Here is a 22,158-nt window from a genome sequence, read left to right as displayed (position 1 = left end):
TGTGAAAGTAGTTTTACGAGTAGAAATTTGAAGGAGTCATTTATGATCTAGTTCTCCCTTGCACGTCCCCTCCTGCCTCGAGCACTAAGTGTATAACCGTGGGCTTCACACAGCAAAAGCACAGCTCTTTCTGCCCGTGGGTCCTGTCCCCACACTATACAAATAGCCCCGTCTCAAGAATTCTTTCTTGATGGTCTGCTCGCGGCCCCACATCAAGGGATGCAGGTTTGAGGACAAAAGAGCAGAGGGTAGGAAAGAAGACGAGCCCCTGGTGACATTTTTGAGTCACTGAATCCTGTTGACTCTGGAGCTGGTCCCTTTCTTGGGACTTTCCTACTGGCTGATAAATTCTCCCTGGAGTTTGAGCAAGTTGGAAACAAGTTTCCAGGAGCCGTAGCTGAACGCATGTCAACTAATATGGATAGAAACGATCGTTGCTTCCATTTCACGCTGGAGGAAACTGGTGACAGGAGAGCGGACCTCATGTGCCCGAGGGCACCCTGCTGCCTTATTAATTCTAGGCTTGTCTGACACCCAAGACCATGCTGATAGCCATTCTCCTGTTCAGCCAGTTTGGGGAAGCTCTGTGCCAACGGAGACACTCAAGACTTTCATGTTTTCAGGGGCACCTGGGGGGCTCAGTCGGTCCGGCATCTGACTCTTGATTTCGGCTCAGGTCATGATCTGTGGGATCATGTGGGATCTGTGGGATTGAGCCCTGAGTCAGGCTCTGTGCTGTCAGCACAGCGCCTGCTTGGGATTTTCTCTCTCCCTCTCTCTTTGCCCCTCCCCTGCTTATGTTCTCTCTCTCTCTCTCTCTCTCTCTCTCTCAAAATAAATCCATAAACTTAAAAAAAAGACTCTCATGTGTTCAAAGACTTTCATCTTCAAACTCACAATGTTGCTTGAAGTGGGAGAGACTCTTGTTTGAATCCAGACAAAGAAGCTGAGACTCAGAGAGGTCGAATAATATTGCCAAGACCCCACAGTCAGTGGGAACTGGCATCTGAATGCAGCTCCTGGACGCTGCTCCAGACTCTGTCCTGTCCACCCCGCCTTCACCTGCTTCACCCCCTCAGATGGAACTGGCTACACACTGGACTCTGTTTCCCAAAACTCTTGACACCCGCAGAGGAAAAAGATTACCAGAAACAAAACAAGCGGTTGAAACACAAAACAAGAAGGCAAAGGTGTCCACAAAGCTAAAAAAAAAGGCTCGATCGCACAGAACGTGAGGTAATGACCTGAGCTGAAACCAACAGTTAGAGGTTTAAGGACTGAGCCACCCAGGCACCAAAAGCTAAAAAGCTTTTAATAAACTTGATTTATATGATGGCCTTGGGGCACCTGGGTGGTTCAGCCAGTTCAGCGTCCGACTTGGGCTCAGGTCATGATCTATCTCACGGTCCATGAGTTCGAGCCCTGCGTCAGGCTCTGTGCTGACAACTCAGAGCCTGGAGCCTGCTTCGGATTCTGTGTCTCCCTCTGTCTCTGCCCCTCCCCCACCTCTCAAAAATAAATACACACTAAAAAAAAAAAAAATAAGTCAAAGGGCACCTGGGTGGCTCAGTCGGTTCAGCGTCCGACTTGGGCTCAGGTCATGATCTCACAGTTCGTGGGTCTGTGGGTCCGAGCCCCACGTCGGGCTCTGTGCTGACAACTCAGAGCCTGGAGCCTGCTTCGGATTCTGTGTCTCCCTCTCTCTCTGCCCAACCCCCCACTGGCTCTCTCTTTCTCTCTCTCTCTCTCTCTCTCTCTCAAAAACAGGCAAACACAAATATATATATATATATATATATATATGATCTTATTGTTTAAAAAGGAACATATGTTATGACCTCCTATGTTCATTTCAAGGGAAACCTAATTTGGCAACTACAAAACGTCATGAGAAAAGTAACAAGAGGCGGTAAGTGGTTTCGGTTGGTGTAAACAAACTGTAAAACCTGTTCACTTTCCTCTTCTGGCAGCGAATTGTTCTCCGAGCTGTAAATGTTCAGCATACGTTCTAAGTGGGTGTAAGGGTAGGAGAGACAGTCCTCGCTGCTGCAGGATTCACGTTTAACATAATGGTGTGTTTATCTCAGGCAGTTTTTCCTGGTATTATCCCAGGACGTTGGATGTTCGGAGTTGCTGATTCCACATCTGATCTCACATCTTTCTAGAGCGAGAGGAGGGGTGGCATCCCATCTCTGTAAAGATGAAGGGCGCTGTCCTGGACTCAGACTGCCCAGGCGGGCGTAATCATCAGCCCTCCTTCCCGAGTCTGCCCAGAGTGGTGGAGGGAGCCTTTTAATTTCTGCAGGCCTCTGTGGAAGGCCCTGAACGGCACGTGAGGGCCTCAGCATCCCAGACTCAGTGTCACTGGGGAAAGGCCAGTTCACACAGCCACCTGAATCTCATATTTCTACAAGAATGTTATTTTATTTCATTTTTTAAATGCTTACTTTTTTTAAATTTTTAATGCTTTATTTATTTTTGAGAGAGAGAGAGAGAAAGAGAGGGAGAGAGAGAACGAGCAGGGAAGGGGCAGAGAGAGAGGGAGACACGGAATCCGAAGCAGGCTCCAGGCTCTGAGCCATCAGCACGGAGTCCCACGTGGGACTTAAACTCGTAAACCCCGAGATCATGACCTGAGCCAAAGTCAGACGTTTAACTGACTGAGCCACCCAGATGCCCCTAATGTTTATTCATGTTTGAGAGAGAGAGAGAGAGAGAGAGAGAGAGAGAGAGCACAAGCAGGGCGGCGGGGGCGAGGGGGCGGGGGCACAGAGAGAGAGGGAGACACAGAATCTGAAGCAGGCTCCAGGTTCTGAGCTGTCAGCACAGAGCCTGACGCAGGGCTCGAACTCATGAACTGTGAGATCATGACCTGGGCTGAAGTTGGATGCCCAGCCGACGGAGCATGAAATGTTTATTTATTGTTGGCGGAGAGAGGGAGGGGCAGAGCATGAGTGGAGGAGGGGCAGAGAGAGAGGGAGACACAGAATGCAAAGCAGGCTCCAGGCTCTGAGCTGTCAGCACAGAGCCTGATGTGGGGCTTGAACTCATAAACTGTGAGATACGACCTGAGCTGAAGTCAGACACTCAATGGACTGAGCCACCCAGGTGCCCCAAGAATGCCATTTTAAAACCTGGTTGCAATTCTGTCTCGAAAAATGAAACTAAAAATTATTTTAAAAAAATAGTCGATCTTCATTATATCTGGATTCTGTACCCGAGAATTTGCCTACTTGTTGAAATTCGTTACCCCCCACGCCAGTGCGTGTGAGATACCAGCCCTGCTGACAGCCTGATCTTGGACTTCCAGCCTCCAGAACTTCGAGAAAATTAATCTGTGCTGTTTAAGCCACCAGGTCTGCGGTGCTTTATTACGGCAGCTTAAGCAGAAATCGCAAATGACCAACATCACCGGGAACCAACCCTTCCCTGCACTAACCTTACAGCCTCCAGGACAAACACGGGGGAACCCACTCGGCATGTTGCCCCTACGTCTTGATGCCATCCAACAGACCTGGTCCCCACTTCCCTGATCCCTCCTTGGCACCAAACGCTTTCAGAAGATTCCACCTCCGAGCAGCTGGGCAGATGTGTGGACGTACAGCCGGGGAGAACTTGCCGGGGAATCCTCTGTGTTTGCAGGGTAAGGTCTGCCTGACTCCCTCGTGCTGTCGGCCCCGCTCACCGTCTGTGTTTCTAGGCTCTCCTGGCCAGTGGAACATCTGGGCCGCACGAAGGACCTGGAACAGAAGAGCAGGCTCCCCACACCCACTGCTGGTTGTGGGATTTGGCTCTCTTGCTGTGTCTCTTGGGGAAGCCTCACTCATCCCAACTGTAAAATGGGCTGATGCTTTGATCTGCTGTGCAGCCTCACCGAGAGCGCGTAGGGTGGAATAATATAATAGGCAGTGTGTGCCCATCATTAAGCAATTCATTCATAATTTAACTATTCATTCCCGGGTGTTTCCTGAGGCCCGGCGACCATGACTCACACTCGCGATCCAGCCCCCAGGAGCCCTTGTTGTGCGGCACAGACCAATCATCCTTCACCCATTTATCCAATAAACACCTGAGCCTCCGGGTGCAGGGGCTGGGCACCCTGAGATGAACCAAATCCCCTCCCCACCCCGGAGGATCTCCCTGCTTTAAAGCCCCATACAAAAGAGAAAACGTTAATTATTATTTTGAGTAATAATTATAGCGGTGCTACAAAGGAGCCTAGAAGCTTTGGGAGGATTATGGGCCAAATTTCCTGCCAAAGGAATTTTTGCCCTCAGGTGTGGGAAGTAAGGGAAGAAACACTTTCCCTCAATCCTTATTTACTGGTTCACAGGCAGGCCCCAAATTGATTTGCTCACTGGAGGAGGAGAGGCAGGACGGTTACAAAAAAAAAAAAAAAAGTCCAAGGCTGAGATGGAGAGCAAAGGGGCCCTGTGGAAGTTCAGATGAGGTGCTTTGTCCAGATTTATTGGGGGTGGGGGTAGTCTGGGAAGGCTTCCTGGAGGAGGCAGCATCTGAACAGATAACTCACTGAAGGATGTATGATGTTACCAGGTGAAGACGTGGAAGAAGGACATCCAGGGAGTCGTCCCTTCCAATGCTCACCAGTATTTATGGTGCCCTCCAGTGCTAGAGAAACAGCACTGTGTGGACATTGCACAGGTCACTGAGGTGGTGTTACGTGGATGGCTGCTTAATTTGTGAGGCCCAGGGCAGAATGAAAATGCACAGCCACGTATTTAAATGAAGGGGTTGGGGCACTTGGGTGGCTCAGCACCAGACACTGTCAGCACAGAGCCCAACACAGGGCCCAAACCCACAAACTGTGAGATCATGACCTCAGCCGAAGCCTGACGCTTAACCGACTGCGCCACCCAGGCGCCCCTCAAGAATTTGCATTTCTAACAAGCCCCCAGGTGATGCTCTGTAGCTGGTCTGAGACCCGACTTTGAGAACCCTTCCGTTAGAGGAGGGTTAGGCCAATGTGGCAGCGACAGTGGTCGTGAATGAAGGAAAGTGGTGTTGGGCTGAGGGCCGGACTGAACCTTGTATCCTACCTACAAGTACCTGGCCAGGTGGGAAGAGGTGGCCGAATCCTCCTCTTGACATACTTGTGGGACCCATGCCCTGGCTCAGGCCCACTGTCCTTCAAGGGAGCTCTTTTCTGATTTGCACCAAGGCACCATCTAAGTTAGGGCAATTCTGGATCTGAAGGGGTCTGATTATATGGGACCTGGCAGGCCAGAATCAAGAGTTTGCAACGGAGACTTTTAAGCAAAGGTCCTGTTTAAAAGCCCAACAGTCCTGACCTGTTCCTGTTTAAGATTTAAGAGCCCTGTGATAAGTGGGAAAACAAAATGTGATATAATGAAGTATTAACCAGTCTTAAAAAGGAAGGATATTCTGGCAGAGGCCACATCATGGATGAACCCTGAGGACGTTATGTTACATGAAATAAGTCAGTCACGAGGACACAAATGCTGTATGATTCCACTCCTGTGGGGCACCAGGGGCTGGTGCGGGGCGGGGGGGGGGGGTGGATAGGGAGAATGGGGAGTTGTTTACTGGACACACTTTCAGTTTTGCAAGAGGAAAAGAGTCCTGGAGATGGATGGTAATGATAGTTGCACAACAGCGTGAATGTACTCAATGCCACCGAAATGTGCACTTGAACGTGGTTAAAATGGCAAGTTTTATGTGTTTTCTTACACACAAAAATGATCCCTCTGGCTGCCGTGTGAAGGGACTGGGTGGGGTGCAACGGTGGGAGGAGGCCAGGTGACAGCTGTGGAAGGAGAGAAATGGACAACTGTGACCACCTTGAAGGCAGGGCCAAAGGCGACCCTTCCATGTCTGGCCTGGACATTTGGGTGGACAAAGGATTCATTCTGTAAGAGGGTGAGTCTGTAAGACGGAGGGAAGATGTGTGTCCTTGCGAGGCGGGGGTGCAAAAACTTCTGCCGCCCCTCCCCCACCCTGCCGGATGGGGGACGTCAACTGGGCAATCAGATGAGACTGGGATCAGCGAGTTCCTAGGGGCAGAAGCAGGCCCGTGTGGCTGGAACACAAGAAGCAAGAGTGAAGAGAGGGCAGAGGGCTGGGCCGGGGGAGGGTGGGCCACAAAGAGGGCGATGGTTTTCACCGGTCTTGGGCAGCAAGTTCTGATCCAGCCACTGACCACTTGTGAAACCCGGGGGGAAAGTTACTGTTCGAGGTAGGGGATGGCGTCTGGCTCTGGCCCCCGGGCCCCCGAGGCTCGTGTGAGCGTCCCCAGGCCGGGATCCGTCTGGATACGAAGCTTCGACCCATCTCTTAAGATTTCCTCCCGCTCCAAGAACCACTTTTTCTTCCGGTTCCGAGATGGGGAAACTGAGGCAGTTGCCCTATCCGATGGGGGCACGCCATGGACGTGTGGCAGGAAGCCTCCTCTCCCGACTCACGCAGGAGAGGACACTGAAGTCTGAAGCACTGAGGCTTGCGCCAGAGGAGCCGAACCAGAGGGCCCAGGGCGCCCCCGGGCCGAGCACGTCTACCTCCGACCTGGTCAGCGCCGCCGGGTCCTATAGGGGAGGAAACGCGACCCATTGTCAAGGAGACAACCCGCAGGCCAGACAGGCGCAGAACTCTGGCGGGGCCCCTCCTCTCTTATCGCCCAGATCTCGGGAGGATTTCACTCCCGAGCTCCCAGCACAAAACCTCCCCCCACTCAGGACAGCGCAGCCAACGCTCCTCCCTTTCCCTCCCACCGCCTCCCCCGTCGGCACGTCTTCGCAAGCACGGGCTCGCGCGCGAGCCAATGGGAGGCCCTATATACATTCTGGGAAATGTAGTCCAAAGCCCGGCGCGCTGAGAGGCCTTGTTTGCGAGGGCTGATAGGCCGCTGGCGGTGCTCAATGCACCTTGGGAAGTGTAGTTCTGGTGCCGTTAGAGCCATTCGGAGACAGGCGTGCGAGGGACGCCACGGCGAGGGGCCAACGGGACGCGTCCCTTGCCGCGATGCTTCCTGGGAAGTGTAGTTCTGGGTGACGCCTGTAAGGCGGTGGTGTGGCGTGGAACGGACTACCCGGTCTCGGAGAGTTGGGGGAGGGGGGACGGAGGAGTTGGCGCAAAGCCTGCCGGGGCATGGAGTCCCCGTGAGCTTTGTGCGCATGTGCGAAGAGGTGAGGGGGCTTGGGGGGCCTCGTCTGGGAGAGTGAGGTGAGCGAGGGGGGAAGGGGGGCTGGGAGGGGTGGTTGGACGCGCTTTGGGGAGAGGGGGGGCTGGAGGCCGGAGGAGGGAGGGATGGGGAGCGGGGGGGGAGGGGAGAAGACGGGGACCGAGTAAAGCGGGAGGTGGGCGAGGGGGATGGGAGAGGGCACGGGGGGGAGGGGCTGGGGGAGGGCCGGGAAGTGGGAGGGGGCTGTGGCCCCTGGAGGTGGGGAACGCAGAGGCAAGTGAGCCGCCGAAGGAGGGGGGAGGGGCCGGGAAGGGGGACGGTCCCCCCCAGGGGTGGGGCCGGGGCCTCGGGGGCCCGCCCCTCTGGAGGGGTGCAGGTGGTTCATTTTGCCTCGACCTGGAGCGCGCGCGCGCGCCCGCCCAGGAGTTCTGCGAGTCCCCGGGACAAGGTGGGTCGGTCCTCTCGCTGCGCTCCCTGTGGACTGGAGCGCCCACCTCTGTGGCCGTGCTCAGGGGAGGAAGTTGGTTAGTGGGTGCAAGATGCCTCGAGGCTGCGTTTGCTGCTGTTGCCACCTGAAACTGCCCCTTCTCGCCCCCCTCCAGTCGCCCTCTTGCGTCTCCTGTTCCCGTTTAGAGTTGGATTTAAATGTGTTTGGTTAATAGCGGTGCTCCCTAGCACTCCACAAAGTAGCAGGAATTTCAGCTCTGACTCCAGTTGAGGACTTGCATAGCGCCTAGTGCTATTCTCAGCGTCTTTGTTGTCCTTGTATCTTGAATTCCTCCTGCGGTCTGGGGTTGGTTTGATGTTTCTCCCCATTGTACAGCCCGGGCTGTGGAGAGTCCGAGTAAAAGGTGCTGTTGTATCTCGTCCAAGGACAGATGGCTGGTAGGTGGCCGAACTGGGATTTGCTGCAGGGCCCTTGTGCTCTGAGTAAATATTTGTCCAGTGGACCCGTGGCTCTCCACTGGGGTCGAGTTTGCCTCCTAGGGACATGTGGCAATATCTGGAAACATTTCTGGTTGTCGCAGTTGGGGAGATAGCCACTGGCCTCTGGGGGAAGAGGCCAGGGATGTCGATAAACACGTTACGTTGCGTGGGGCGGCTGCCACAACGTGGAATTATCTCGCCCCGGATATGACTGGTGCTGAGGTCTGGAAACCCTCAAGTGTACTAGGAGCTGGGCCGCTTCTAGTTCAGGTTCCCAGCAACCCCTGTGGGGAAGAAGCTGTTACACGAGTCCTGTGTCCCAGGTGCAGAAGTGAAGCCCACGTGTCCAAGGTCACACAGTGGGGCACGCAGCCAAGGTCCAGAGCCCATCTTTTCAGCATTCAGCTAGCCAAACGTGCTGTGCAGAGGTGCTGGGACTCTGGAGTCAGAACGGTTCCAGGTTTGAATCCTGCCTCTAAGTGTTCATTTCTCGTGCTCACCACGGTACCCAGCTCACAGGGCTGTTGGGACGGTGGGGTGAGGGCAGTGTGAGACAGAGGCCACTCAGTGGCTGTCTCCCAAGGCCTCCAGGGTGTCTGGTCGGGCAGGACGATACTCCTTGGACACAGACAACAGTGTCACAGATGCTTTTGTAGCAGTAGCAGGAGGCACTGGACCCTCAGTGGGTGGTAAGGATTGATTTACAGGGTGGCATGAACTTGCTTAGCACTTAGTATGTGCTTTCTCAGGGTGGTGACCCCGGGACCCAGAGAAGGGTCCCACTGGCCCTGCTGTGAGAAACTCAGTGTGGACAGCTGTGGGAACGTGGCTACCCATGACCCATGACCCATGACTACAGGGCCCTGCCACTTGGTGCTGGGGCCTGGCTCCCTCAGGTCAGATTCCACTCCCTTCGGGGGTCGGGGGGAGGGAGAGTGTTTGTCACAGTACAGAAGGCTTCTGTGCATCCTTCGAGACTCAGCTCTGGCCCAGGTGTTCTGGAAACCCTACCCTGCCTCTCCCAGGCCCAGTCAGTGCTTAGATGGAGGGACGGGTAGGCAGGAGGTGGTCCTGCAGAGCCTAAGCTCTGCCCCTTACTAGCTGAGTAACTTCACTCTCTCCACTTGTGAAACGGGGGCCATAATACTCCTTTCAGAGGAAAGATCGTCCTGTACATCTCCTTTGAGTGCCAGCCAGCATGCTGGGCTCTCCTGGGGTCTCTTGCTCTCGATGAAGCTTGAATTCTTGTGAGGGAAAACAGCATACAGACACGACAGCCCATCTTGTTAAACGCTGAAAGGGAATTGCTAAAGGGAAAGGTAACTGCAGGGAGTGGTGTGTGGATGCTGTGCAAATCGGATGATTTGAGGAGACTCTCCAATGGGGGGGGGGGGGGAGAATCACATGGAGGCCTCAAATATGAGAAGGAGCCGGCTGAGCAAGGGTTAGGAAGGAGAAAACGGCAGGTACAAAGGCCCTGGGATAGGACTTGCGTTAGGTCCAAGAAGATAATCGGGGAGGCAGTGTGGCTGAGTATAGAGAGCCAGGGATAGAAGGAAGAAATCCGAGAAGTAGGCGAGCAAGCAGTCAGAAGCGGGGAGGTGTCACGACGTGATTTCTGTTAAGGAAAAAACCCCTTCCTGAGTGTTGTGGTGATTTGCAACTAGAGCGACACTCTCAGGAGCAGGGAGATGCTGCGGGGGCTGTGACAGCCGACCCAGCAATGAGATGATGCCTGTGGTCGGTGGTGTAGTGGTTAAGTGTCAGGGCTTTGCACTCAGGCTATCCAGGGGACTACCTCAGCTCAGCCGCTCACAGCCCGTGTCCATGCAGCCTCTGAAGACCCCATGGCACACCCAGAGAACAGGAGTAAAGCAGGCAGTATCTCTTGTGATGAAATCCTTCTGACCTGCCAAGACCCAGGGGTCCCCGGACCCAGCGAGGACCTCTCTCCCAAGCCGGGGTCTCTCGGCCTTGGCACTGGACCATTCTGTGCCATGGGGCTCTCGTGTGTGCTCTAGGACACCTAGCAGCCTCCCTCGCCTCTGCCTGCTGGACGCCGGAGGCACTGTTCCCCTCCCCCGTCCAACAGTGAAAAATCTCCAGACGTTTCCAGCTGTTTCCCGGGGTCACGTCTGGGTTCCCTCCCTCAGGAAGGGGAAAGCGGAAGTAGGGGCACCTGGCTTCCTCGGGGGTGGGGGATCACACAGAGGAGAAGGGGACGATGGACATGGGTGAACTCCCGCAGTCTGCCACGTTTCCCAACTCGTGGACGTGCTTGGGGGCCCATCCGTGTAGTCCTCCGCTCCATCACTGGCTGGGGGCTTTAACAGCAGACGTCTGTCTGTCTCGGTTCTGGGGCCAGAGTCCAAGGTCAAGTGCCTTGACCGGCAGATTGGGTGTCTGGGGAGGACCCTTGTCCTGACTGCGGACCGCAGCCTGGTTTTGTTCTCACAGGGCAGGTGGTGGGGATTTCTCTTCCGCCAAGGCCACCGATCCTGTTGGATGTGGACCTCATCCTCGTGACTTCCTGTCTTTCCCCAGTTGTATTGAGGTGTGATTGACGCGCAAGGTGGTGATGCGATGACGTGTGTAGACGTTGCGATGCGCTCGCCACAGTCGGTTCTGCTGACGTCCGTCACCTCTCGTTGGCTGACTTGTTTCTTGTGACGAGAACTCTGGGGATCGCGGCTCTCACGGCTTCTGGCAGGAGGCACAGTCACCGCACACATTAGACCCCCCCACGACTGACCCATCCTCTAACGAAGCTCTCACCTTCCACCAGCTTCAGCCGGCATTGGTGGCCTCCTCGTCACCTCCCCACATCCCACATCCGGATGTTGTGCTGGGGTTAGAGCTTCAGCGTGACGATTTGGGGGTGGCTTTGCAGTAGGCGTCCCGAAGCAGCTGCCGTTGGGGACGCTGGGGATGGTGGGGTTTGTGCGTCATGCGGGCGAGCGGTTATGACGATGGTGGTGCTCACGATGATGCCCCGCTCTGCTCACTTGAACTGGGGGGAAGAGACTGCAGTGCCCACGGTCACCCCGCAGGGAGGGCAGAGCCAGGGTCTGAGCCTACTGTGTCCCAGGACCGGGATCCAAATGTCCATTCCTTGGTCACCTGTTGTGTGCAGGACACTGGGCGCCACAGCCCCCAGGCACCTTCCCCCGCAGGCCCTCTGCCGAGCAAGATAGGGGAGACTGAGGCACAGAGAGATGCCGCCCCTCACTGCAGGTCACTGGGCTCCTGGGGGTGCCCCCCTCACGGCGACGGTGGGAGGAGGCGGCGGTTTGTAGCATCGCGGGCTCAGCTCTCACCGCGCTCACTTCCCTCCCCACAGGCCCGCTGTCCCTGCGGGGCCCGCGACCCCATGGAGGGCCCGTGTCCCCAGCCCGTGAAGCAGGAAGGCCAGGCTGCCGAGGGCCTGGCCCTGGACTCACCGTGGCACCGCTTCCGCCACTTCCACCTGGGAGACGCGCCAGGCCCCCGCGAGGCGCTGGGCCTGCTGCGAGCGCTGTGCCGGGACTGGCTGCGGCCCGAGGTGCACACCAAGGAGCAGATGCTGGAGCTGCTGGTGCTGGAGCAGTTCCTGAGCGCCCTGCCCGCGGACATCCAGGCCTGGGTGTGCAGCCGCCGGCCCCAGAGCGGGGAGGACGCCGTGGCCCTGCTGGAGGAGCTCTGGGTGAGCCGCGGAGGGGGGGGGGGGGCTGCTCGCGGCTGCTCGCACGCGTGCCCCTTGGCCGCCACCTCCGCGCGCCGGCTCGCTCAGAGACTGGCCTCCCTCCCGCCTCGCCCCTGCAGACCTACAACCTGGCCTCCCTCCTGCCTCGCCCCTGCAGACCTACAGAAGGAGGCTGGTCTCAGCGGGTAGGAGTGACGCTTCATGCGTCAGCAAGCACACCAGGCAAGCCCCGGGCGGCCGGTCGTGGGGCGGAGAGAGTCCGGCGTGGAGAGCAGTGCAGGTGGTCCCTGAGACCACCCTGCCGGCGGACCCTCGTGCAGCTTTGGGGTCTCCCAGAGACCTATGTGGAGCGAGTCAGGAGGAGGACTCCGTGAAAGCCGTCTTGTTTACCGTGCTGGTGATGCTGCTCAGGTTGGCAGGAGGACGAGGATGCAGCTTCAGCAGAGGCAGGAGGCGCAAGGGCGGGGTCCGGGCAGTGGGAGGATGCAGGGGTGGGTCCAGGTGAGGAGAGATACAGGGGTGGGGTCTGGAGGAGCCCCACCCACAAGGAGCCTCCGACCTCCCCCTCACATGGCATGAGGGCAGCTGACTCCTCCCGGCAACATTATATGACCACGTGTGTGCAGTCTGGCTGGCTGGAGTGGGGGGTGGCTCCCTGAGCCGTGGTGGTGCCCCGAGTGCTTACTGGGGCTACAGGCACCACCCACCTCGCTCTCCAGCCCCCCTGCAGGGAGCAGGTGCAGCGTCTGAAAGTCACCGTTGTACCTCGTATTGTTGGACCCAGCTGGTGTGGCCCCAGGCCCCCAGGCAGGTAGGATGCCCCAGGGGCTTGGAGGTCACCTCCCCGTGGTGGTTGAGGGCAAAGGTCAGCCATCCCTTTGGGGGAGGCTGCACTCTTTAGTAAATGCGGGGGTCGTCCAACTGGCCAGTGGGCCAGCCCTGCCCCCACCCATCCTGGACCTCTCTGGATGCACAGCCCTGCCTGTCCTGTGCATTGCCGGTGGCCGCCTTCACCACAAGGGCAAGGTGAGGCAGTGGGGACACAGGCCGGGGGGCCAGCACAGCCAAGATCCTCTACTCCGGCCACCGCAGGAAAAGCCTGCCAGTCCCTGGTTCAGAGCAGCGCTGTCCAGTTAGAAGTAGGACTCAGGCCAGTTCTGGGATCCTGAGCCTTTTAGTAGCACATCAGGAGGGCCAAAGAGAGCCTTCTAGGAGCAGGTTGGGAGAGCTGAAGAGAGCCTTCTAGGAGCACGTTGGGAGGGCCAAAGAGAGCCTTCTAGCAGCACATCGGGAGGGCCAAAGAGAGCCTTCTAGGAGCACATCGGGAGGGCCAAAGAGAGCCTTCTAGGAGCACATCGGGAGGGCTGAAGACAGCCTTCTAGGAGCTCTTCGGGAGGGCTGAAGAGAAACCAGTTGGTTTAATCCTTGGTTGAGCTTAGCATAGCCAGGTTGTGACCCTCTGGGCACGTGGCACTTGGCACCTTTCCGGGTGCTCAGCAGCCACATGTGGCCGCGTGGTGCCAGCGACCCGCCGTGCAGAGACCAGGAGGAGAGCAGCCAAGATGAGGGAGCGGCCGGAGCCCAGCCCAGGCCGGCACAGAGGCTGGCGGGTCAGAGGCCGGTGGACAAGGGGAATGAGGAGTTGGAAAGATGGCAGGATGTCGTTGCGAGCGTCTGTGGGGCACTGTCGGGTGCCAGGGACGCAGTTGTGGTCCTTTGTGTCTTCCTGCCTCTCTGATACCCTCTCCACCCTTCCCTGGGACGAGCCTCACCCCTCTGTTCCCTCCCCTCAGGCGGCTTCTCTGGGTCATTGTGTCCCAGGGTTGCTTGGGTGTTTCTTCTTGCTGCCTCCGTAACAAGTTCCTGCAGACCCCGTGCCTTAAAGACGATGCAGACTTACCCACTCAGGGTTCTGGAGGTCAGCGGTCTGACTCGGGTCTTGCTGGCTGAAACCAGGGTGTGGGCTGTGCTCCTTCAAGAAGGAGGCTCCAGGGGGGAATCCATCCCCAGAAGGAGGCTCCAGGGTGGGGGGGATCTGTCCCCAGAAGGAGGCTGGGTGGGTGGGGGGAAGGGATCTGCCCCCAGAAGGAGGCTCCGGCGGGTGGGGGGGTGGGGATCCATCCCCATAAGGAGGCTGGGGGGCATCCGTCCCCAGAAGGAGGCCCAGGGTTGGGAATCTGTCCCCAAAAGGAGGCCCAGGGGGAGGGGGGATCCTCCCCCAGAAGCAGGCGGGGGAGTGGGGTGGAATCCATCCCCAGAAGCCCCAGAAGGAGGTCCCGGGGGTGTCCGGGGGGGGGTCCGCCCCCAGAAGGAGGCCCCAGGAAGGCATCCGTCTCCTGCCTCTCCCAGCTTCCGGGGCGCCCACGTGCTGTGGCTCGTGGCCTTCTTCCCCTTCCTCCGTCTGCAGAGTGCCTCACTTGACCTTTGCTTCCAAGGTCACATCCCCTCCTGACCCTCAGCTATCCCTCTTTCACACAGAACACTCCCATGATGACATGGGGCCCGTCGGGATGATCTGGGATTGTCCCCACACATCAGGATCCTTAAGTCAGTCACATCGTCAGTGTCCCAGCCCTTTTGACACATGAAGTCACAGAGTCACGAGCTCTGGGATTAGGATCAGGGTGTGGACGTCGTCAGGGGCACTGCTGTGCCTGGCCAGAGGCAGGTGTGTGCACAAGGAAGTGGGTCCTCGATTCTCGTGGAGTCGTGGTTCCCGATGACCCTCCACTTGGAGGAGGCCTCCGCTTGGAGGAGGCCTGCCCGTGTGCCCAGGTGTCTTCACCGCCCCTTCTGTGTGTTCTCTCCTGTTCTGGTAGGAGAGCAGGACTCGGGCTCAGAGCCGTCCAGGGCTCAGGGCTCTGGGGTGACACCATTTTAAGTGATCGCGCTGAATTGTCCACAGTGTCCCTGTGATGCCCTTGCCCCACTTCTGGTGTGACTCACAACCATTTAGGTGAAAGTTGTGGACAGCGGTTATCGCTAGGGTGTTAGGCCATTGCGGTGACGCTGTGGGAGGTGCAGGGAGAGCTGGCATCTGGGAAACGCCCCCAGGACTAGGGCTGCTCTGGTCTGTGGGTCCGTGCCCATCCTCGGCGGAGCCTGCCAGGACGAGTTGTGTGTGCCCGGGGGTCCGGCTGTGTCTCCAGACCTGGCCGCTCATTAGAGCACGTGGAAGCTTCAAGAAACACTCTTGGAGGGTCTCATGCTCAGGTGCTGAATCCGTTGTGACAGTGCGAGGAGCTGTGGCTTTGGCTGTGTGTTTCTTTTTTTTTTTTTTTTTTTTAACGTTTATTTATTCTTGAGACAGAGAGAGACAGAGCATGAATGGGGGAGGGTCAGAGAGAAAGGGAGACACAGAATCCGAAACAGGCTCCAGGTTCTGAGCTGTCAGCACAGAGCCCGACGCGGGACTCGAACCCACGGACCGCAAGATCACGACCTGAGCTGAAGTCGGAGGCCTAACCGACTGAGCCACCCAGGCGCCCCTTGGCTGTGTGTTTCTAACATTTCCAGGGGGCATATGGTTCTTTCTGCTGTTAACACGCGGTGGCTAATCGTAACCACAGCCACAGTCAGGACACAGAGCCGTGCAGTCACCCCAGGGCCCCAAGTGCTGCCCTCACGGCCCCGTCACCCTGGGGCCCTGTGTGCCCGTCACTCATTTAGCTCATCCCCCACCCACCTCCCCTCTAGCAACCCCGAGCTTGTTCTCTATATTTCAGAGTCTTTTATGGTCTGTTTCTGTTTTTATTTTATTTTCCTTCCCTTCCCATATGTTCTGTTTTTTTCTTTCTTAAATTACACATGTGAGTGATACCATATGTCTTTCTGTGACTTATTTCACTTAGCATAATACGCTCTAGTTCCATCCACATAGTTGCAAATGGCAAGATTTCATTCGTTTTCATCTCTGAGTAGTATCCCATTGCGTACATACACCACATCCTCTTTATCCGTTCATCTGCCGATGGACATTTGGGCTCCTTCTATAATTTGGCTTTTGTTGATAGTGCTCTGTAAACATCGGGGTGCATGTGCCCCAAGTGTGTGTAATTTTAGAACAAGTTGCCAAAATGCTTCCTGAGTGGCTTCTCACTTGGCGTCCCCGCAACCGCGTACGAGACTCCACGCTTCTAAGGACTACCCCCCCCCCCCCCCCGATTCCAGGGGGCTGAAAGAAATCCCTATGTGGCTAAGCCAGCCTTGTGGAACTCGTTACTTCTTTATGGTTTGTCTAATGGCCAGAACGTAGACTCTAGAGCACAGGGCCTTTGTCTCGTTCACCAGTGCTTCCCTGCTTTCAGTAGTGCCTGGTGGATAGTAGGTGCTCCAAAAAGTGCTTGCCAGCAAGTGGGTGAGTAGCCTTCCTGGCCTCCCTCGTCTGTCCTGGGAGAGAAGATTTGACGCGGGCAGCGGTGTGAGGTCTCCTGTCACCTCTGTTGAGGGAGAGCCTGGTCTGTTCTGCAGGTGATGGGGAGGTGGATGGGGCTGGACCGACTTGCCTGCTGTCAGTCACCCGAGTCCGGTCCAGGCACACCGTAGCCGAGGGGCTGGGCGTCCGCCAGCCCGGGAAGCCCGGAGGAAAGCTGGTGGGCGGGCAGGAGCGGGGAGGCCCAGCTGTGATCAGCACAACAGGAAACACCCGCCAGTCTGTGCCTCAGAGGTCAGCACTCAGGGGAGTCCTGAGGCTTCAGAGAAGAGAGCACAGGTCCACTGTCAGACGTGAAAGCCAAGGTCGGCGGATGGACCTGTGGGGCTGGCAGGAAGGTGAGGGGGCGTCGTGGCCGTGGCTCAGGGTGGCTGGCGGGGCTCACCGAGGCGACGCATCTGAGTGCTTAGCAGGACTTGGGCCAGACCCCAGACCCGTGCGAGACGGACGTCCCGCCTTCTTGCTGTGGCCTGCAGGGCCCGTGGCCTTCACCCCCCGCCCCTTGCCCGGTAGAGCTCAAGTAAGTACACGAACGAGCGCCAGGATGGGAAGTGTGGACGTGCACCCCGGGCTCCTGACTGCCAGGCGGCTCAGCGTGCAGCCCTTAGGAGTTCCCCCAAGGATGCCCTCGCTGTGACACCACCTGCAAGTCTGGGGATCCCCAGGACCAGCCTGGGTTCCGTAATTCCTGAGAAGGACTCAGGACTTCAGATGCGTTTCAGTGAAGGACGTGGAGTCCAGTTAGCAAAGGCGAGAGGCCCGCGGGCAGGGCCCGTGAAGCTCCTCGCCCAGGGGCACCGTGTGGACGACGCCTGCTCGTGCCAACCAGGGAGGCTCCCCAGACTGCCATCCGCAGTTTTTATTGGGGGTCAGCCGTATAGACACAGCTGGCCACCTCATGGCTCCCCCTCATCTCCACCTCTCTGGAGGCTACAAGTCCCCATAAATCCCATTGTCAGCACGGCCTCCCTGTCTCTGCGTGCGGCCCTGGGGCCTCAGTATCCTCTGTCACAGATGAAGGCGTGAGTCCCACAGAGGCCAAGCAACCTGCCTGAGGCCACACGGCCAGTTAGGGGGCAGCGGGAGGAAAAGAACCCGCAGGCCCTCGCGCTCTAGATTCTGCTCTGACCCCTGCTGTACAGCGGATACTGAGCCCCCGACGCCTGGCCCAGGGCGTCAGCCTTATCCCCACCGCCAGTCTGCCTGGGTATCTTCTTGTGGACGGTGCTTGGTCTCCGCACGGTCTAGCGTCCGCTGTCCGGGAGCCCAAACCAGAGCCGCAGGACATCCGTAGGGTCCTCCAGAGGAAGCAAGGGCGTTCAGCCTGTGCGGGCCCCAGAACCGCCAGGAGAGACTGCTGGCAGTGCAGCGTCCTGGGCTCTGCTCACGGCGTGCTGACCTGGCCGCAGTGGAGGCCAGTGAGGGCGGGCACCTGCGGGTTGCAGGAGCCCCGCTGGGGGCCAGGGAGCAGGTGGTACCCCAGATTGTGCCCTCGGACTCGGGGAGACCGAGTGCACCTCAGCACCTGTGCACCGACCTGTGCACCAGGTCGGTTCCTGTGCACCGACCCTGGAGGGGCAGGAACTTGCTCGGGGTCCCACGAGTGGGTGTGTGGCTGGAGGCACCTAGGGACCTAGTCGGTCACGGGCCAAACCCTGACCCCACGCTTCGGTTCCCCCTTATGTCAGGACATCCCCTTTTAGGAAATCCTCCTTCATCAGAGCGAAGGCAGACGGTTTTGCCCTTTGATACGTCCGTTGTTCACTCGCTTGCCGTCTGCCGAGGGGCCCGGGCCCTCTCCCGTGGTGGTGGGACTGTGCGGTGCCTGCGATTCCCGTGATGGTTAGACACGGGGCCGCCCTGTGAGCCACCAGTGCCCCTCCTGGGAGTTGTCCGCATGGAACTCGTCCCTTCTGTGAGGTCAACGATGGCAGGACAGCGGCATCTGTGACAGCCAGAAAGCGGAAATGACCCCTGTGGGGACCCACTGAACAGATAAACACATGTGGTCCAGCTTCACAATGGAGCGATACTCAGCCACGTGCAGTGGAAGCAGCCACGCGGCTGGGGCGACCGTCACACACACAACGTGGGAAAGGGAAGAAGTCGGTCGAAAGAGACCGTGTGTTGCAAGATTCCATTAATGCGGCATCCAAAGCGTTCCTAACACTTTCCCAGCTCCTTCTACGGGGCAAGCATTACCTTGACGTGCAAAACCAAAGAGCTTACAAGATAAGAAAACTGTGGGCCAGTATCCCCAATCTCAAAATAATTATATTTCAGGAACCGCCCCCCCCCCCCCCCCCAGAAAAGTACCTAATTATCGTGTGGTTCTGTGTCAAGTTCTAGAACGTGAAAACCACCCGGTAGCGGTGAGAAACGCACCAGCAGGTGCTGAGGCGTAATGGGGAGGAGGCGGAGCGATCACAGACGTGCACAAGGAGACTTTCAGGGGCTGCTAGATGTGTCCGCCATTCCGATTGTGATGGTGGCTTCACGCGTGTACACGTGTTGAAACTTACTTGATCGTATGCTTTAAACGCGTGCATTTATCGTACGTCTGTTCTGAGTAAAGCTGTTGTGAAGTGCAATGTGCTGGGGACCAGCGTAGGGCCTGTTCCCAAGTCACACAGGGTCCTAAGCCTGCGTGTAATGGCAGGGATGTGGGCTCCGCCAGGTCCTGAAGGACATGTAGAAGGTAGACAGGGGAAAGGGTATGAAGAGTGGGTTCCAGGCAGAGAACAGAACGAAGAGTAGAGGTTTGAGAGAGCCTGGCACACTCGGGGCGCCATAAGTGTTCTACCGTGGGGCTCCAGGCAGGACCCTGGCGAGAGGCGGGGCCGGGCGCGTGGGCCTTGTGGGCCACAGTAGCAGCAAGCAGCGGGGTGGCGTGTGCAGCACCATGACACCCTGAGCTGCACCAGTGGCCGGGAACCAGTTCAGTCTGCCGGAGCAGAAAGGCGACCACGCAAAGTACTCATCCTGCCACCACCAGGCAACGTAGGCGTCACAGATTCCAAACCACGAACGTTTGAGAAAGGGTTCGGAAGCTTCCTGAAGACTCTTCTTGCTAGGTGAGAGAATTTTAGGCATTACTAGGGCACCTGGGTGTCTCAGTCAGTGAAGCAGCCGGCTCTTGGTTTTGGCTCAGGTCGTGATCTCACGGTTGGTGTGTTTGAGCCCCACGTCAGGCTCCGTGTTGACACTGGTGCCTGCTTGGAATTCTTTCTCTCCCTCTCTCTTTCTCCCCCTCCCCCGCTTGCTCTCTCACTCTCTGTGTTTCTCTCTGAAAATAAACTTAAAAAAAAAAAAAAAATTTTTTAGATTGCTGACTTCCATCCTAAACATTACACTTGAAAGAAGTAAAATGTGAGAGGTAGGGTTGGATGTGTGGAACTCAGTAGTCAACTGCATCAGCACCAGGATTCTAATCTGTTCCTTGGGGGGCAAGGGCTTGAGAAACATTGACAATAGCGTAAAGGAACCTAAATTAGTCTGAAACATTTTCAGTAACCTTGGTGTTCCTGGCTGGCACCATCGTGCTCAGAAGCGGTCCACCACTTGTGCTGAGAAAAAAATCCATAACTGATGGAAGAAAAAACTTTATTTTTTTCTTGAGTTAAAGGTAGCTTATGTGTTTCTGTTTTGTATTTTGTCAAGGAGTTTGCACTTTACCCAAAGGGCAGTAAAAAGCTAAGGCAGGATTTAGAGAAGGTGCATCAGTTGTCTGTTGCTACATACAAGTCACCCCAAACTTGGCAGCTTGCGACAACAAACATTTGTTGTCCACACAGTTTCCACGGGTCAGGAATTTGGGGCACATCTGGCACAAGTGTCTCAGGTTGTGGCTGAGGCTGGGGGGTCCACTCCCCAGATGGGTGCCTCACATGGTGGCCAGCAGGAGGCCTGGTGGCCGGCTTCCCCCGGAGCTTGTGATAGGACCTGATGACTGTCTGAATGTAGCAGGGGCCGCAGGGGAGAAGAGTAGAGGCTGTCGCTGTGGTCTCTCAGTTCTGAGTGTCGTATCTCTCGTTTCAGGGACCAGCAATGAGAGCACCTCAGGATGTGACGGAAGGCTCTGGGGTGGCTGTCGGAAAGGAAGATGGTGTGATGATGCCTTTAGGTGAGTAGCTTACCCCCCTTTCACACTGTGCTCCCCTCTTACCCTGAAGGTGTTCTCCTCCTGCCTGCCATTCATTCGTTCAGTGAACATTCGTGGTGTCCCTGTCGTGTGCCAGGCCCTGAGCTGGGCACCAGGCCAGGGCTGGAGATGGGTCAGACACGCCCCCATGGAGGGCACAGTGAGTGGGGGGTCAGGATAGCAGGTGCCCGGTGACACGCACCAGCTGTTGGCGAGTGATAGGCACTGTCCTGCCAGTCTCCTGCAGCCTGCGTTGCCACATGGGAACGTGGGCACAGTACGTCTACGGTTTTTCCTCAAGAGAAGACAGAAGTGTAGATTTCTAGGATGTTGCCTGATTTTTAAACGTTTTTTGTATTTTTAAATACACTGCCGTGCACCAAGCCCACGTCACCTTTGGCTGCCCAGCTGGTACACTCGGCTCTCCGGAAGCCTAGATCTAGCAGCAGCAACCCGAGGCCAGGAGAACTCAAGCAGCTTGCCTGAAGCCACACAACAAGTCAGGGCCAGAGCCAGATAGGGATTGGGGCTTCTGCCCGATAGTAGGTGTCTCTGCACCCACTCCACAGGCTGGGGGGAGGCCGGGACTGCACGGCTTGGGACCTGGTGGTTGGCATGGAAGGGTGGGACGGGGGACCAGACTCTTCGGTTGTGCTGGAACTGTTTTTTGTAAGTTGAGTCATGAGCTGGAAGCTTGTGAGGCAAGTCGGATAGAAACGGGTTGCGTATCTACCTGGAACGCCATAGAGCAGTTTGAAAGCCGGGAGGAAGGAAATGAGGTTCATTCGTCCACCTGACTTACCTGCTTACCTACCCATCTGTCTGTCCACCCAGATACCCACTTGGACGCTGCCTGCTGCCCACCCCCTTCCCAGGGCAAGCAGTCAGCCTGCCCACTCACCCACTAACTCGCTCAATCAACCCCCTCCCGTCCCCCCACCACCCCCCACTAACCTAGCCGTCTACTCCCTCCTCACCCACTGTTCACCCATCAGTCTGCCTCCCTACTCATTCATTCATCTGTCTCCCTACTTCCCCTCCCATCCATCCCCCCACCCATCCATCTACACCCTGGACTTCGGATTCATTCATCTGCCCATCTCCTCCTCCTCCGCCCACCCACCTGCTGACCTGCCTTCACCCATCAAGCCCCTCCTCTGTACACCACGAATTTCACGTCCATTCACCCATCCTCCCTCATATCCATGCATCCGTGCATTTATTTGGCGATGACTTTGCGGTGTGTACCAAGCACCGTGCTGGGTACACGGCTCCTCGGGGTGAATAAGCAGCCTGCAGTCAGCCCTTCTCCCGCCCCGTGGTTTCCAGGCATTAAGCATTCCCCACCCGCTCCAGCGGGGGGGGGGCCCTTCATCCCCGGCCTGCCCCTGCCCTCCCCGCCCCCGCCGTCTGCTGAGCCACCTGCCCTCACCCTGTGCCTCTGCCCGGCAGGAGATGCGGTCCCCGGGGCTGAGGTGCTGGCGACGGGGGACCCCCAGGCCGCGCGCCCCTACAAGCAGGAGCCCGGCAGCCCTCCGCCGGCCCCGGCGGCCCCACCTGCGCCCGGCCCGCCCGCCTTGCCGGCGGCCCCGGGCACCGCCTCCTGCCCCGAGTGCGGCAAGGCCGCCCTGAAGCCTGCGCACCTGCTGCGCCACCGGCAGAGCCACTCGGGCGAGAAGCCGCACGCCTGCCCCGAGTGCGGCAAGGCCTTCCGGCGCAAGGAGCACCTGCGGCGCCACCGCGGCACGCACCCCGGCGGCCCGGGGCCGGCCCTGCGCCCGCTGCCCGCGCGCGAGAAGCCGCACGCCTGCTGCGAGTGC

General features: G+C 57.5%; 1 protein-coding gene across 1 annotated transcript in view; it reads left to right on the top strand.

Annotated features, from left to right (window-relative positions):
- Positions 1–7,028: 7,028 nt before the first annotated feature.
- Positions 7,029–22,158, top strand: part of ZNF444 (zinc finger protein 444) — a 31,628-nt gene continuing 16,498 nt past the window's right edge. The window contains exons 1-4 of the mRNA XM_040465192.1: positions 7,029–7,160; positions 11,424–11,765; positions 20,236–20,320; positions 21,791–22,154. Coding sequence (XP_040321126.1) covers positions 7,149–7,160; positions 11,424–11,765; positions 20,236–20,320; positions 21,791–22,154 — 803 coding nt within the window. The 5' untranslated portion in view covers positions 7,029–7,148. The remainder of the gene's footprint in view (positions 7,161–11,423; positions 11,766–20,235; positions 20,321–21,790; positions 22,155–22,158) is intronic.

This window comes from Herpailurus yagouaroundi, unplaced genomic scaffold (genome assembly GCF_014898765.1).
Source record: "Herpailurus yagouaroundi ecotype Mexico unplaced genomic scaffold, PumYag 557, whole genome shotgun sequence".
Classification (NCBI taxonomy): domain Eukaryota; kingdom Metazoa; phylum Chordata; class Mammalia; order Carnivora; family Felidae; genus Herpailurus; species Herpailurus yagouaroundi.
The sequence above is the reverse complement of the archived record's forward strand: the minus strand, read 5'-3'. Positions and strand labels throughout refer to the sequence as shown.